Source organism: Mastigoproctus giganteus, chromosome 12, assembly GCF_048544385.1.
Source record: "Mastigoproctus giganteus isolate SK-2022 chromosome 12, ASM4854438v1, whole genome shotgun sequence".
Classification (NCBI taxonomy): Eukaryota; Metazoa; Arthropoda; class Arachnida; order Uropygi; family Thelyphonidae; genus Mastigoproctus; species Mastigoproctus giganteus.
The window spans coordinates 139,014,730-139,033,410 of NC_143586.1; the positions used below are offsets into that span (position 1 = coordinate 139,014,730).

General features: G+C 38.2%; 1 protein-coding gene across 1 annotated transcript in view; it reads right to left on the reverse strand.

Moving 5' to 3' along the window:
* The window catches only part of LOC150077456 (dynein axonemal intermediate chain 7-like), a 325,962-nt gene that overhangs the window by 46,420 nt on the left and 260,861 nt on the right, over positions 1–18,681 (reverse strand). The window contains exon 16 of the mRNA XM_090385907.1: positions 6,487–6,558. Coding sequence (XP_090242033.1) covers positions 6,487–6,558 — 72 coding nt within the window. The remainder of the gene's footprint in view (positions 1–6,486; positions 6,559–18,681) is intronic.

An 18,681-nucleotide genomic window follows, 5' to 3' on the forward strand; every position in this document is an offset into this window, starting at 1 on the left:
ATGTATTACCTATAAGAGGCGAGAGGAGGCTCGCGATGTGTTTGGACAGTTCATACGTTGGGGCACTGCAGCAAGACACTATAGGTCTGAGAGGAATACCCAGTTTATGGATCTTTGGTAATCCGTAGAATTGCGGTAGTTGGCAGCCAGTAGCACGCAGAAGATGGTGAGTCGCGGTCGGGATCTTCTTATCTTTAAGCCATGCGTGGACAAGTTTATTAACATTTGCTTCCAGACGTTTCAAGACTTTAACGGGAGGATCAGGTAGAGGTTCATATACGTTAGGATCGAGTAATAGGGCCAAGGCTTTCTCTCGGTAGGCTGATCGGTCCAGCACAACAGTCCGGCGCCCTTTATCCGCAGGAAGTACAACGATGGAGCACCGACACAATTAGACGTAACGAGATCTCCCGTGTGAAGGCGGACCTAACCAGATGCGGTTATCCATCCCATGTACTAAACAGATGCTTGTTACAGGCACAAGAACTTACTTCCAACCCAAGACCTCCGAAGCAAGTCGGCATATCATCCGCCTACATTCCGTACTATCCAGGAGTGTCAGGACGTATCTCGAAGATCCTGAGAAGTTACAACATCAAATGTGTACAATTACCAGGTAGGAACCTACGTTCACTTGTCTCCAGTGTGAAGACCCCTGTCACACCTGTCTTACGCAGCAATGTAGTGTACCGTATCACCTGTAGGGCCTGTAACAGTTGCTACGTAGGTGAGACATCGAGACGTCTCCAGGATCGCCTCACGGAACACGACAGAGCAATCCGGCTTGCCGAAACTGACTAGTCCGCGCTTGCAGAACATTTTTGGGCTACCAACCACGATCTTGACCCCAAGCGCGACTTTGAGATAGTGGACCACGCGCGACACTTTCGCCACCGCCTATGGCTAGAGTCACTAAACATAATGAACAACCCTAAGGCATTAAATCGTCAGAAAGGCATGCGTATACATCCAATCCTGGAGACAACTGTTTTATTGATGGATGATCACTGGCGCAAGGCAGCACACGTCCGTGCTACAACAATGACGAATGAGTAACGTGCCACACTTTGCTTGTAATGTATTCAAATTTGTCAGTTGATAAAGGGACACGAGTTCCGAAAGCTACTGAAATATTTTATTTTATTTTATTTTATACTGGGTATACTTTAAATAAATATCTATTTGTTAAACTATGGACCCCAGTACTCCAGGCCCATTTGTCACTACATTATGTATATATTGTACATCAATGTAAAATATATATACATATTATCCCAATTACCTATTGTTTGTGTTTTTATTTTTATCCTTGTCCCCATCTCTAGTCTATAAAACACCTTGCCATTAGCAGTACCTTACAATCTATTTTATAGGATCTATTTGTTAAGGAAATTAAAAAAAGGAATTTTCAGATTCGTTAAGGAATTTAAGCAACTGAAATTTGTCATATTTACAAATATCTAATATGTGATTAATGACAAACTTATGATTAAATTTGTTGTTAAGTTGATATAGATATAAGGATTTAAATGTTAACATAAAAAGCAATTCCTGACTTATCCTCAAGTTAATTATAAGTAATTTGAGCAAGTACTGAGAAATATATTCATTAAAACTATGCATTTGAAAGTTTCTGTATTCTATTTCATGTTCAATATTATTCTTATTTTTACTGTTACAGTAATTACTGATATTACTGATCTACATAAATTAAACCTTAAGTGTAGTCTATTAGCGGTCCAACATATTTTATATTACAAGTATGACAAGTTATGAAATAAATGACATTATGCATTTTGACAGGAGCTACAATAATAAAAGTTTTTTTCTGTGGGTGCATGTATGGACCTGCCTTATATAATGCTAGGTAAGACAAAGTTTACCCTTACATGTATTTAATTTAAGACTAGAGTTGATTTTGTTATAATCAAAGGTAACAGAATAAACTCTTAAGGAATCCTGGTGAGAAGCATTTGATGATGATTTGCTCTGTGATGTTTGTGTATTCTGCATACATAAAGAGTTATATACATACATAAAGAGTTACATACACATTTGTGTATTCTGTGTACAATAGTATGTATTGGGGAATTATCCAGAGCAAAAGACCCCATAGTCAAATTTATAGTATTATGCCAGTGTAACATGACATCATTAATACTTTGCAATGTCCATAACCAGTTCTAGAGGTAAAAAAAATATTTTTTTATAAAATTATTAAAAAAAAAGAATAATAATAAAAATACACCAAAATAGTCAGTTAGCAAGTACAAGTTTTCTAAATCATAAGACACTGCAATGGATAGGTATATCACTTTCATAAAGCATTGAATATTATCAACTACAAAAAGCAATTACCAGGTTATGTACATAAAAATCAAAGTTTGTTAGCTTCCATATATCTCCTAGTTTATTTATTCCCCCCTCCCCCCATCTCTAGTCTATAAAACACCTTGCCATTAGCAGTACCTTACAATCATATAATTTTTACCCACCAATGGTGTATATTATTTTATTTATTTTGTTTATTATTATTCTTCTTATTTATACATAACTGACTTTATATTATTCATGGTTCATACACTCAGATCACCATTCACGGTCTTAGCTATAGGAACAGGTATTGTGACCCTGAACTGCCTGAGCTGATCTACTTTCTAACTTTTTTTTTTTATTTTTCAATATTTTTATTTGTATTTCTCACAAGCCATTAAACCTTCCATCTGATCAATGATCACCTGTATGGATTCCGTCAGTGTCGATCCACTGGTGATATTCTGGCTTACGTTACCCATTTATGGACAAATTCAATGGAAAAGTTCGAGGAAACACAAGCAGTTGCTCTTGACATCTCAAAGGAAGGCTTTCGATCGTGTTTGGCGCAAAGGTCTCCTAAACAAGCATCCATCTTATGGTTTGCCAACTGTTTTTTGTAATCGGTTATCCAGTTTTCTCTCTGATCACTCACTGAGGGTGATGGTAGATGGCTCTCTGTCTTCTAATTTCTCCACTAATGCTGGTGTCCCCCAAGGTTCAGTTCTTTTCCCCCCCTCTTTTCCTCTTGTATATTAATGACCTTCTTCCATTGACTGGAAATCCTATCCATAGTTTTGCTGATGATAGCACATTGCATTTCACTTTCCATTTTGAGAAACCTTGCCCTGCTCAATCAGCTTCAACTTCTCGAAAATCTGCTACTAATTCCTAAAATGCGGATCTTCGGGTAATTCTCCAGTGGGGCAAAGACAACTTAGTTGATTTCAATCCTTCTAAAACTCAGTCTTGTCTTACATCTCGCAAAAAGGATTCTTCTGCTCCTATGCTTATCTTTGGTGACACTCCGATTTCTAGGAAAAATGATATATCTCTTTTGGAGATTACCCTGATTTCTAATCTCTCTTGGCACAAGCACATTACAAATATTGCTTCCTCTGCATCTAAAAAACTTGGTTTTCTCTTTTGCTCTCAGCGTTACTTTTCTTCGAAACAGCTGTTCACTCTGTACAAATCGCAAATCCGCCCTACCATGGAATATTGTTCCCACATCTGGGGTGGTGCCCCCAAAACCTCTCTCTCAGGCTTCTTGATTCAATTCAGAAGAGGGCAGTTAGGTTAATTAATGATTCGTCTCTAACCGAGTCTCTCCACTCGCTGTCTCATAGATGTACAGTTTCTGCTGCATGCCTCTTCTACAGATATTTCCATGGGCACTGTTCTTCTGAATTGGCTTCTAATTCCTGCTCTCTCTTTCAAAACAGTCCAAACACGTGCAGCCACCAGCCAACATCTATTTACTGTCCAACTTCAAACTCACAGAACCAAACTTTTCATCTTCCTTGTTTATTCATTCAACTGCCATTTTCTGGAACAATCTTCCTTCGTACTTATTTCCTGAAAATTACAGTCTACAGAAGTTCAAGTCCAATATCAACAAATATCTTCTTTCATCTTCTCAACTTCCAACCCAAGCATGGTACTAAGTACTATAGGTTCTAATACCTCTTGAGTTTGGGATTTAAATAAAAAAAAAAATAATAAAAAAATTATGGATCAAATTAAGTATCCGGCACCCCTGGGCATGGCCAACGAACAGTCAACGTGGAGGATATGATTGGTTCTGCCAAAGTGAAGGACGTGATTACTAAGTGTGTGGCCTATAAACTAAAGGACGTGATTGCTCCCTTATACGTGATATATGACGAGTTACAGGTAAAGGTTACATGACGAACAGAAGGTCACGTGAAGGATTTGAACTGAGAATAACAGTTGCAATTGGAAAGAAAAAACACTTATAGGAAGGGTCATGTTTCTAATTGACTTTCATTTTTGTTTAATGAAAAAAAAGTTAGGTTTTTATGTGACTTTGGGATGGATTCAAGCAAAAGAAGTGTGGGTTTTTTAATAGATTTTCATTTAGTGATAAGGATAGATTAGTTAAGTCACTAATTTGGGATGGATTCAAGCAAAAGGAGTGTGGGATTTTTGATAGACTTTCATTTTAGTTTTTCAATTTGTCCCTCCCTTCAACCCTTACTACCCTTACGTTTTTTGGCAATGAGTGGAAAGTATTTTACAGAGAAATGTAGCTTGATTAACAAAAGGTCATGTGATGTGTTTTCTCTGGAGTTCTGTGATTGGCTTATTATTGGGAATGCGTAGTTTCTGTTATTTGCATTTTTGATTATTTGGTAGTATGCTTGTGAGATTAGCAGTAAGTTCATTAGATTTTATTTGCTCTTGTTTGGTGTGATTGTCCTCGTGCTGGTGCAGTTAGTTTTTCTTTGGTTGGTTTTGTTTCTTCTTCCTGCTGCCATGATTTTTTTTTTTTTTTTTTGGTTTCTTGTGTTTGTTCTTTGTTTAACCCTAATGGGGGTGAGTGAGTGTGAAAATGTTGTCTTTTGCAAAGTGATGGTTGTAAGAGTGTGTCACGTAACCTTCTGTTTGTCGTGAGGGTTTTTTGTGTAGCTGGTCACGTGACAGGAGGGGAAGAGCAATCACTTCATTCATTTCGACCATTCACTGGCTATACCCAGGGGTACCATGTTCTAAAGTATTACCCCTATCCAGTAACACTTCAGAACAGGGTGCACACTCCAGCTTAACATAACCTAACCTTTTTTCACCAGCCTGCTTGAATCTGTCGCAAATTAGTGGCGCACACTAATCTAACCTTTTTTTCACTGGCCAAAAATAAAAGTCTATTAAAAAGTCCACACTCCTTTTGTCCTTTTCTAAAATTTTATCAATTATGGACGCATTAATTGCATGCCCATTCTGAATTAGTGGCATAAACTAGAGTGCACACTCCAGCATAACATAACATAACCTAACCTTTTTTCAACAGCCTGTTTGAATCTGTCCCATATTACTGTGACATATTAATTAGCAAAAACATCATGAACTGCAATAACCTGCTTTTAATAATGAGAAAACACTAATCATTATATCGTCTGTCATGCCTATGTGTCAATCAATATATCATTTTCGACTTCTACTGCCACTACCAATAACACACACTACCTGTTTACTGAGAATGCAGCGAGAAACTGTGGTAGTGGCAAACCAGTTTGTACGGTAAGTTTGCCATGGTTCTTGTGTTGGCTTTCTTTACCTGAGATGTTCCTTCTTTTATTTTTATTATATATTCTATGGCTTTCTTTACCTGAACTGTTCCTTCTTTTATTTTTATTATATATTCTATTTGATTTATATGTCAATTGTTGTTATGGAGATTTTTTGCTTTACCTAGTCCACAAAATTCTTCTTTCACATTTTTTCTTTCTTTCTTCGCAATACATGGCTTATCCTTCTGTTTCTTATTACTATACATTGTGTGCGTGTGTGTGTGTGTGTGTGTGTGTGTGTGTGTGTGTGTGTGTGTGTGTGTGTGTGTGTGTGTGTGTGTGTGTGTGTGTGTGTGCGCGTGCGGCCTCTGAAAAATGGCTTAAACTGGACCTTGAAGAGCCTGATGTCAGCTTTGATGGCAGGAAAAATATAAGTTTTAAAATTGAAGGAGGAGGAGACTATGTTTCTCAGCCATTAGCATCATATCCAGATTAACAAAACCAAACTTTTTTGAACTTTCAAATCCAGAAGTTGATGAAACTGAATCAGATGATGCATAAATAGATAAAGATATTACTACATCAAAAAAAGAAGTAACAATGAGATGTTTTTAATTTAAGAATATTTTTATGATTTTAATGAATTTTTACAATTCTTTAATGAAGTTTTTACAATTTTAGCATATTTTTAATAATTTTTTTACTCTTTTAAAATTCTGATTTTATTTTTGACAAGAATTGAACTAACGGTCAAAATATCACATTAGCATATATAATTTACAAGTCAATGCAACGAAGAACTTTTTTATAATATACAACTTTCAACATATGCTGAATTTTGAGAATTCAGGATTTATAAAGTTTTTGGCATATAGGAAGTAACTTAACAAGAAAAGAAATGAGTAAATTCAATTTGACTTACTTTTGGTGGAAGTCCTACATGTTCAGATGCTCCAGTTTCTGGTGATATGTTTATTCCATATGCAGCTAATTTCTGGAAGTCAATAATCACTTATAATTCAGGATGTTATAAATATCATTATAAATGAGATAATAATTTTCTGATATTAAATGTTTGTGTAGGGAAGAGCAAATTTGTAAGCATACAATGAGATGGAAGGTGCCAGGTATCCTTCATTCCTTTTTGAGTACTTCAGTACTCAAAAAGGAATGGAGTCTGTGGTCTTGATCCCTTAACAAAAAATGAGAACATAAAATTAAATAAAGAATATATGATTGTATTTATATATAATTTTTAAAGTGCTATTTTTACAAAATATTAATAAATACCAGTTGTATTTATTTATACAACTAGTATTTATTAATATTTTGTAAAAAAGGGGGCATTTACAAAAAACACATTTTCCTTATAAGACGACTATAAAATAAGCTTATAAATTTTTTAGATCTTTATTAAATAATTACAAAAGGAATACCAGTTCATATCATAAAATTACTAATGAGAGGAATGGCACTGCATATAATTAGCCAAGTTGTTGTAGTGCAGTGTACGTAAGCTTATGTATAATTTTACAGGTTGTTATCTGTTGTTATCTGTTGAATTACTTAACAAGTACAGGTCACTGTTGAACAAAAGCCGAGAATTAGGGTTGAATTTGAAAGTGTCTGCAATTCTGCCCAGACACGATAGGAGGGAGTATATGATGAGAGCTTTGTCGATCAATTCAGCCCTGGAAAGATTGTGCAAGGCTCAAGGGGTAGAATTTTTTCAGCCTGGACTGTACTTGTTAGCAGGAGAGATTGCTTCTACAGGGATGGGATACACTTAAATAGAAAGGGTGCAAGAATATTTGCTGATGCTATCGAGGCAGTGTTAGGTGGGTCGGAAAACTGCTAGCTTGGGGGGAGACAAAGACCAATAGATTGACAGTAGCCACTGGCAGAGGTGAAAGAGATTCTTGCACTGCTTCTATTAGAATGAGCAGAAGCCTGGAAAACAAGATGCATGGTATTTCAGAGACTGCTGGGAGCCATTGCGGTACAAGTAAACACATGGGTTGTGTTAGGGTAGCTAAGAATAGAAACAGGTGCAGGTATACTTGCGTGTACACCAATGCTAGGAGTTTAGTAAATAAATTTGATGAATTTGAGATATTGCTCAAAACATCAAAGGCAGATATTGTTGGGATATCAGAGACGTTTGTTTGTTTGTTTGTTTGTTTCGGGATTTATTGGGCGCATCGGCAACTATGGCCATAGTGCGCCATATCAGAGACGTGGTGTCACACAGATATAAGGGATGCAGAACTGCAATTTGGGGAGTACAACGTCTACAGAAAGGATAGACAGGATAGGAAGGGGGGGAGGGGTTATGCTATTAGTTAAGAAACACATAAAAACCAAGGAAGTAAAGCCAGTCGACATCGCCGGACAGTGCAGTGTTGAGTCAGTTTGGTGTGACATAAGCATTGGGAGATCAAAATTGAGAGTAGGAGTGTGCTATAGGCCTAATGACTCTGATGAGTATAATAAGGAACTGTACAGGGAAATAGAGTGGGCCAGTAAATCAGAGAGTCTTATAATGGGGGATTTTAATTTCCCAGATATTGACTGGAATTTGCGTCTGGTCACTCACACACTAGCAAGGCTTTTGTGGATTTATTGGATGATTGTTTTCTACATGAGCATGTTCGGGAGGCAACTAGAGGGGGTAATACTCTTGATTTGATTATCAGTAGTGATTCGTCATGTATTAAGAATCTGCAGGTAAATAAACCACTAGGTGGCAGTGATCACAGCATGCTGAAGTGGGATTTACTCAAAGAGGTAACTACCATTAGGAGTAAAGGGAAGGGTTATTGCTTTCGTAAAGGCGACTACGATGGACTGAGACAGTATTTAAATTCTATACAGTGGGACCAACTGATGATGTTACCAACAGCAAATTCAAAATGGGAAGCATTCAAAGAACTTATCTTGGAAGCTACTAGGCTTTACATACCAACTAAGAAATATTGTTCAAGGTTTAGGCCTAAGTGGATGTCAGATGTACTAATGAGACATATGGCAGAGAAGAAAAATGAATGGGATACATACAAATTAACATGTGACACAGAAGCCTATGATAGATACAAGTTGATCTGTAACCAGGTTACAAAGGAGGTTAGGCAGGAGAAGGCAGATTACGAGAAATCTTTGGCAAGGGATGCAAAGAAAAACAGCAAAGAGTTCTTTACTTATGTAAACTCTAGAAGGAAGGGGATGAATCAGATTGGTCCATTTGATATCGATGGGTCAACTGTTGATGATCCTGCTCAGGTAGCTAACAAACTGAATGAATATTTTGCATCAACATTCACACATGAGGAGTTATTCAGCGAGGGGAATGCCAGAGGTGTATTCAATTCTGGCAGTAAGCTAGAGAATATTGTAATAACTGAGAGTAAAGTGGAGGAGAAATTGTTGAAGATAAATACAAGAAAGGCACCTGGGGTGGATGGGATCTACCCAGTTACATTAAAGGAGGCAGCAAAGGAAGTAAGCAAACCCTTAGCCATAATTATGAGAGCTTCCTTGGACTCAGGGGAGGTACCCATAGACTGGAAATGTGCAAATGTGACCCCAATTCACAAAGGAGGATCAAAGGCTGACACAAGTAATTATAGACCTGCGAGCTTAACTTCTGTTCCAGGAAAATTAATGGAGGCACTGGTTAAAGAAGCACTGCAGGATCATTTAGACAAGACTTCAGTTATAGCTCAGACACAGCATGGTTTTGTTAAGGGGAAGTCTTGCCTGACCAACTTGATTGGATACTATGATGCAGTTACAAAAGAACTGGATGCAGGGAATAACTTTGATATTATATACTTGGATCTTAGAAAGGCTTTTGATACTGTTGCACATGGAAGACTGCTACACAAATTGGAGCAGTGTGACATTGGAGGCAAATTGCTGCTATGGATAAAGGGGTGGTTGAGGGGGAGAAGACAGAGAGTGGTAATCAATGGACACTGCTCATCGTGGACTAATGTTATTAGTGGAGTCCCTCAGGGCTCAGTGTTGGGTCCATTATTGTTTTCTGTATTTATAAATGATATTGATGATGGTATATCAAGCTTAATGTCCACGTTTGCAGACGATACAAAGGTTGGCAGGGTTGTCAAGGACACTACTGACACTATGCTACTGCAACAGGATCTGGAAAGGTTGAGCAGATGGGCTGAGAGGTGGCAAATGAAGTTTAACATTGACAAATGTAAAGTACTACACATGGGAAACAGCAACCCCAGAGCAACGTATCAACTCTGTGGTACTACACTGACAGTGGTAGAGAATGAAAGGGACTTGGGGGTGGTTGTGCAGGCAGATATGAAGTTCTCTGAGCAGTGCAGACGGGCTGCAAGAGTAGCTCATGGAGTATTGTCAATGATATACAGGAATTTTTCCAGCAGGGATAAGGAGGTGATTATTCCATTGTATAAGGCAATGGTCAGGCCACACCTAGAGTACTGGTCTGGAGGCCTCATTTCAAGAAGGATGTAGAGCTGCTGGAACGAGTACAGAGAAGGGCAACAAGATTAGTGAATGGAACAAAGGGGTGCTCTTACGAAGAAAGGCTTAAGTTTTGCAAATTACAGTGTCTGGAGACTAGGCACCAGCGAGGTGATCTGATAGAGGTGTATAAAGCCTTGAATGGTTTAAGCATGCTCAATGCTGATGGGATTCTTCCTCTAGCTCAGAAAAATCACCTGAGAGGGCATAAATTCAAATTGAGGAAAGACAGATGTAGGATAGACGTGAGGAAATTTGCCTTTAGCCAGCGGGTGGTTGGTTGGTTGGTGGAACAGACTTCCATCCCTTGTGGTGGAGGTTGATAGCCTAAATAAGTTTAGGGCTCAGCTGGACAGGTATTTGGAACGAACAGAGGGGTGAAGTGGAAGTGGGTTTTTTTTTTTTTTTTTTGGCTGATGCTGCATAAGCTTGCTTTCTTGAATCAAATGCCTCTGCTAATGCTAATGCTAATGCTAGTTCTGATTGCTTTACCTTTAATTGTTTCCATTCTTGAAAACAAATCATTCACACAGGTATGCAATCCAAATCTACAAAGCAGCATTCCACAGAACAGGAAACTTGGTATTATCAACAAAGCTTCAAAAATTATTTCTTACAAGCAAATTTTAAAAATCAATGCTGCGTTGTGAATCCAAGATTTCAAGTTCAGCATCTTCAATTATGCCTTAAAAGTGGTTTGAAATATTTAGCATTAGAAGAGGCATACAGTGCAAGAAAGCAAGCTTATGCAGCATCAGCCAAAAAAAAAAAAAAAAAAAAAAATCTCCCATTTCACTCATCTATTCATTCCAAATGCTTATCCAGTTCAGCCTTAAATTTATTTAAGGTTATCAACTTCCACAACAAGAGATGGAAGTCTGTTCCAGCAATTAACCACTCGCTGGCTAAAGGCAAAATTCCACACATCTATTCTACAACTGTCTTTCCTCGGTTTGAATCTATGCCCCCTCAGGTTCTTAATCTGAACAAGAGGGAGAATTCCATCAGCATTGCATGTGATGTGCGTAGTCTCCAGGTGCTGCAATTTGCAGAGCTTAAGCATTTTTTCATAAGTGCACCCCCTTTGTTCCTCTCACCAATCTTGTTGTCCTTCTTTGTACTTATTCTAGCAACTCTACATCTTTCCTAAAATGAGACCTCCAGACCTGTACAAAGTATTCATGGTGTGGCCTTACCATTGCCTTGTACAATGGGATAATCATCTCCTTGTCCCTGCTTACAAAATTCCTATATATCATTGACAAGACTCCATGACCTGCTCTGGCAGCCCATCTGCACTGCTCAGCAAACTTCATATCTGACTGCATAGTTACCCTGGATCTTTTTCACTCTCCACTTCCCCAAGAGAAACGTACCACACGTTCCCCAAGAGAAACGTACCACACAGTTGGTACGTTTCTCTTGAGTTACTGCTACCCATATGCTGTTGTTAGTATTTGGCTTAACGACATAAGGGCTACTGAGGTCAAATTGTATCTGCTCATAGTTTATTCAGTCAAAATATACCAGTGTAGATGTTAAATTAAATTATCCTGTATAGGCCAATACATTTTAAAAAGATTATAAGTTCTTCTATGTTTGCATAATTTCCAAGGATATTAGTTAAATCACGTGAGACGTTCAACCTAGAGAGCGACTAAAAAGTATTTGAACGTACGGATGAATAAAGGGGGCAATCAAACAGAAAATGCCTAACAGTAAGTTGACTGTCACAGGATGAACTGGGGTGGATCTTCTCCCAGCAACAGGAACAGGATGTGTATGATTGTGTCCAATTCCGAGTCTTGCCAGTACTACTTCCTCTCGTCTGTTTAGTCAAAAGCCTGAGTGCCACAGCTTTGGTTCTTTCTTTATCTGGTAAAGTTTATTGTTGGTGTTAATTTTCCAGATCTGTGACCAGTTGTCGTAACTTGCTTTGCAAATAATAGGCTTATAATCAGTGTAAGGAACCTGAGGATGTTCTGGGACAGCTGGTTGAGCTGCGAGGTCTGCATTTTCATTTCCCGTAATGTCAGAATGGCCAGAGATCCAGCAAAATTTGATTGGACACGCTGCAGGAAAATAGCTGAGAATGAATGTGTTTCAAGGTAGGATGAGAAGATGAGAAATTTTTCCTTATGGCAGACACAGCACTGAGGGAGTCGGTGTAAATTATGGTAGGTGAGATAGAAAGTCAATGATTTTACTAAGTGCTAATTTGATGGCATATAATTCGGCTGTGAAAACACTACAGGCTAATGGCAGTGAGGCTGTAACTGTATGAGAAGGAAAAACTGCAGCAGCACCAACCGTACTGGCTGTTTTTGATCCATCAGTATAGATTTTACAGGCACGGGAGTTCAGAGTAGTGTGAACTAAGTGCAACTGCCTGATATTAAAGGAAGATACAGTATTCTTCCCCATTCCACAAAACGTGTATTATGCGAGGCAGAAATGAATGTCCAAGGGGGAACAGGTGGGGTGTGATGGAAGACTCTGGATCTTAGCAGCGTAGTAGAGCAGTAATGACTTCCTACGAAGATATAATGGAGGATCATGTGCTTCGATATAAAGACTCTGGATTGGAGAAGTCCTAAAAGCACCCAACGCAGTCCTGAGAGCTGTGCTGGATAACATTTAGACGTAAAGTAGTGCTCTTGGCAGAGTCATAGACTGGACAAGAATAATCTAGTCGTGAACGGATTAAAATTCTATAAAGATGCAGTAGAGTATACCGATCAGCACCCCATGACATAGCCGAGACTGATCACAGTATATTCAGATGCTTTAGACACGTATTTCTTAAATGAGAGATGTGAGCTTAGAAGTTCAGCTTGCTATCTAATATCAATCCAAGAAATTTAACGGTACTTACAAGCGGATTCGAATATTGTTTATTTGTAGTTCTGGGATGGAGAGCTTGCTTCTTGCAAAAGTGAGTGAGAGTGCATTTCTTTTCTGATAGTCGGTAGCCATTCCATGAAGTCCAGGATTGTATTTTGGTAATGGCAAGTTGGAGCTGTCGTTCGATGGTATTCATACTTTGAGACTGATAGGAAATGGTAAGGTCATCTGTGTACAAGTAAGTTTCAACAGTTTTTGGATATCTCATGTTATGCTGCTAACTTGGATTGAAAATGATGTTGGACTAAGCATCAATCCCTGCGGGACTCCTTTTCCTGAATGTGAGATGCAGAGAGTACATTTTTATATCGGATCTGAAAAGAACACAATTGCAGAAAATTTTGAATTATTTTTGGCAAATGGCCCTAAGCCCCAAATGGTAAAGGTCCATAATAATCCCATGATGCCATATAGTGTCAAATGCCTTTTCAAGATCTAGGTTGACCATGACTAGATGTTGTTTCATGACAAAGGCATTGCAAATATGAGATTTGGCTTTGATGAGCACATCCAGTGTTGATCTATTCTTCCGAAAGCCATATTGATGATCTGGAAGGAGATTCTGTGACTCCAGGATGTAAATGAGCCTAGTATGAATCATCCTTTTGAAAATTTTTCCCATGCAGCTCGTAAGAGATATTAACCTGTAATTTTCAACAGAGGAATGATCTTTTCCTGGTTTTGGTAAGGCAATAATGAAAGAATGACGCCAGGAAGAAGGATAGGCATTTTCGGAGAATATTCGGTTATAGAAGATTAACATGGTACTCAAATCCTCTTCAAATAAATGCTTCAGCATAACGTAATGAACTCCATCTGGGCCTGCGGCACTATTTGAAGATCTGTTTAACGATTCTTGAAGTTCTATGAGTGTAAAGGGTTTGTTGTATGGGAATGACTGATGAGTGAAAAAGTTAATTTTATGTCGTTCCACATGAGCTTTGATGTTCTGAAAAGTGGACATATAGGAGGCAGAAGTAGAGATTGTAACAAATGATTCTGCAAGTGCATTAGCAACTTCTTCAGCTGTAGATAGGTCTTTCCCTTTCCAATGAAGTATTGGAGAGGGCAGACGAGCGAATTTCCCATTTAGTGCCTGTATTCTTTTCCAGATAAGGCGCGTGTCAGTGTCTTTTGTGATTGTTGAGGCAAAAGCAATCCACGAGTCTTGTTTCCTTCTAATTCGCCTTGCTTTTGCTTTAAGCCTTTTATAAGCAATAGGGTTATTAGTGGTGGAATTCTTATGGAAATTATACCAAGATCAGTTTTTTTCCCTGTTTGGCAATGAAGCAATCTGCATTCCACCAGTGATTTCAGTGATTGTAATATGTCTTGGATTTTGGAATGCAGGTATTAGCGGCAGTCAGAATCTGATTGGTGATGTAAGTATTTACATCATCAATAGATTCTTTTTGAATATAAAGTCTGTCTAGAAATATTTGAGCAGAATAGCCATCCCAGTTTGCCCTTTTAAACTTCCAAGTGCATCTTTGATTAGGATTTGGAGTACCCCTTTTTGTAAGGAGCAAATAATCGGAAAGTAATCACTGTTAAAAGGATCTGTTAATACAGACCATGTCATGGAAAGATGGATGGTGAGCAGATTGACAAGTCAATTTCAGAAGTAAATCCTGTAGGTAGGTGGATGTAGGTAGGAAATCCAGAGTTTAATAAATTCAGATAATTATTATTTATAAATTCCTCAATCAATTTGCCTCTTCTGTCCATTGTAGCTGATCCCCACAATGGATGGTGTCCATTAAAGTCACCGAAAAGACAAATTGGAGTTGGGAGTTGTGTAATAAGGTTGTCAAGTTCTGAAAGGGCAAGTGGTAGAGATGGTAGAATATAAATCGAAACAATGGTAACTGAAATACCAACTGCAATCCAAGTTGCCATAGCTTCTAGGGTGGTTCTTATTTGGATCAGTCTTGATGGTATGTTAGAATTTACAAGGATGGCTACACCTCCACGGGCAGGAAACTCTGGGCTTCTGTCTCATCTGTATATCATATAATTTGAAAATTGTGGCGAAACTTGGAGTGACAAGAATGTTTCCTGTAGGCATATACCTATAGGATTGAATTGAGAGATTAAATCCCTTAAGTCATCAGAATGGCTGCTTAATCCTCTACAGTTCCACTGTATGATGTTAGGCATTATTTTGGTTTGGATGAGGATGATTCATCTGACTGTTTTTTGTATGCAGGGCATTTTTTTTCCTTTTTATTTGGGAATAAGGGGTGTCCGGTATCCTTAGTGTCATTGGCATGGAGTTCTAGGATAGGTTCTTCATAATTTGGGTGTATATCCACTTCCATAGTGTTGGTGGTGGATCAGTTTCCTTACAGTCTTTAGTAGGTTTAAATTTTTCTGTGTCATTCGAGACTATCAGAATATCAGTTGGGATACTAATTGGGGTGTTGGTGGCATTGCCAGTTTTAGTTTTAGAATTTTCTTTGCCAGCAGTTGATAAGGTTGCTTTTACCCAATTAGATAGCGAGACGTTGGGCAGTACTAACACATCTGTTTGAATTCCAGTTGTATGAAAAATTCGGGTGCGAGAGGCATAAGATGGACTAGGCATGGTCAACATTATTTGTTTGCGTGCCTCAGGATATGTGACTTTATGATCTACTTTGTATTTTTGGATTTTCCTGCCTGTTTTCCACAATTCACATGATTTAGAAAAAGCAGGGTAACTGTCTTTGCAGTTGGGGCAATCGGGAACTGCTGCTGGACAATCTGCTTGTGTATGATCTTTTGATTCACAAATAGGACAAGATGGCATCACCTCTGCATGCCTGCTGTGAATGGCCATATTTCAAGCATTTAAAACAGCGAATAGGATTCAGGATGTGTGGGCGAATTCGGCAGTTTAAATATCCAGCTTTTACTGAGGATGGCGAATCAGGAGTGCTAAAAGTTAAAATGATAGAACAAGTTGGAATGAGATTTCCATCTTTTTTTGTCATAATTCTTTTAGAAGTGATTACCTTTTGATTAGAGAGGCTTAGAGGGGAACAGGTATCCTGTGTGTTATCAGACACTCAACCTAAAACACTGATGGATCCAATATCTCTCCATTACAGAAAATTTAGGAGAAGTCCGGTTGGCCTGCCTCCCTAAAATCCACCCATGCACACCTTCTTGATGGTAAGCCCTGTTACGTCACTCAGGTGGCAACGAATGTGTAGAGTGGTTCTCTTCAAGACGCCCAGTCAGTGTGAAGAGGAAAAGACCAAACCCTCCAGCATATGACAGCACGACACGACAAAACAAATGGCCCTCAGTCCCCAGCAGCTTTCACTCCCTCTCTTACAGCAGCGAGAGCATCAGAGTGGAAGCAGAGGGTGTTAAAAATCTCTGTGTACGACCAGGCTGACAAGCACAGATTCTGAACTTGGCCTGTTATAACGTAAGATCACTCATCGGTGAAGACAGGATATTAGAGCTGGAAAAGGAATTAGAAAATGTGAATTGGAATATCATCGATTTGGCTAAAACAAGAAGAAGAAATGGATCACTTATAAGTTTATCAAGTGGAAATCTGCTTACACAAATGGAAACAGTGAAAGGAGTGAAGGTGGAGTTGGGTTTCTGGTCCATAAAGATTTAAAATACATTTTGGAATTCAAAAGTACATCACCAAGGGTGTCAAGACTAATACTCAAGATTTCTAAGAGGTACAAGCTAAAGGTTATAATGATTTATGAACCAACATCGAGCCATGATGATGAAGAGGTTGAAGAAATGTACACTGAAATTGAAAGTCTTCTAGATGAGCAGAAAACCCACTACACTATTATTATGGGGAACTTCAATGCTAAGGTTGGAAAAAGACAAAACAGTGCAGAAAGGGGAACTATAGGAAATTTTGGAATTGGTGAAAGAAATGAAAGAGGTGAAAGACTTGTGGTATTTGCAGAATTCCAAGGATTGTCAGTAATAAACACTTTTTTCAAGAAAAGGATGAACAGAAAGTGGACATGGAAGAGTCCAAATGGATTAACAACTAACTAAATCGGCTTCATCCTCGCTAACAGAAGATATATTGTGAATGATATTACCGTCCTGAATAAGGTAAATGTTGGAAGTGATCACAGAATGGTAAGATGTACACTTGATATAGATGTAGGAAAGAAAAGGAAAAAACTGACTCGAGTAAATAATACAAAGGTGTTTGAGATAACAGAAGAGGAGAAAAAGCAGTATGTACTGGAACTTAAGAACAAGTTTGAGCTTCTGTAGACTGCTCAGAACCAAGATATCAACGAGGAATATTACAACTTTCTGAAAGTGATAAAGCCCAAGAAACCTATAGGGAAAAAGAAATCCAAAGAAGAAAAAATTAGTCAAGAAACACTTGTTATGATGAACCGAAGGCGAAAAATGAAGAGCAAGATAAACACTGACAAGGAAAAAATTGAGTATACTGAGTTATGCAAAGGCATTAGAAAGAGACTCAGAGAGGACATAAGAAGATAAGATTTAACACATGAAAAGTAGAACAAACATTAAAGGAAAACAAAGGATTTAAATCAGCAGCCATGAGCAGTAATACAGAAAGACAAATGATACTGAAACTGAAGAATAGTGATGGTGTACTTATAAACAGCAGAGAAGGCATAATTCAAATAGCAGAAGACTACTATAGAGAATTATACAAGGAGCACGGGAATGATGCCAGCAGTGGGGAAGATGAATTGCAAAGTAGCAACACATACGACATACCCGATATTCTTTCTGATGAGGTAGAACACGCATCGAAGAAAATGAAGAATCAGAAAGCCCAGTGGGAAGATGAAGTTACTGTAGAGTTGTTAAAATTGGGAGGAAGAGACATAACACAAAAACTGGCAAGGCTCTTCACAAAGTGCATTAGAAAAGGTGTGATGCCTAAGCAGTGGAATAATGCAATCATAGTTTTGCTGCATAAGAAAGGAGATAAATCAGAAATTGGAAATTATAGACCAATTAGCTTGTTATCCCATATCTACGAGTTGTTCACAAGGGTCATTACTAACAGATTAGAAAGAATACTTGATGAGAATCAACCGAAAGAGCAAGCTGGCTTTAGGACAGGATTCTCAACTATGGATCACCTTCACGTAATATCACAGCTAATGGAGAAAGCAAATGAATATAAAACACCATTATGCCTGGCATTTGTGGATTATGAAAAGGCATTTGACTCCATACAGCATAAGGCAATGTTCCGGGCACTGGAAAGACAAGGCATAGATACTCCATATATCATGATTTTGAAGAAAATATATGAGAGTGCTACCTCCTTTATTAGACTAGACAAAGACAGTAGGAAATTTAAAATCGAGAAAGGAGTTCGACAAGGAGACACAATATCTCCGAAGCTGTTTACTGCTGCCCTTGAGGAAGCTTTCAGAAGATTAGACTGGTCGCAGAAAGGAGTCAATGTGAACGGAAAATACCTAAACCATTTACGATTTGCAGATGACATTGTGGACATAAGCCATGATCCCAAAGAATTAGAGGAAAATCTTAATCAGTTATGCACAGTTAGTAAGGATTTTGGACTAAAAATGAATATGGCTAAAACAAAAGTAATGATGAACAAGTATGCCACAGAAAGGGAAATAATGATTGAAAGAGCACTAATTGAAAAGGTGGAGTCATGTACTTATCTGGGACAAGTTATTAGCTGTAATAATGATAAATG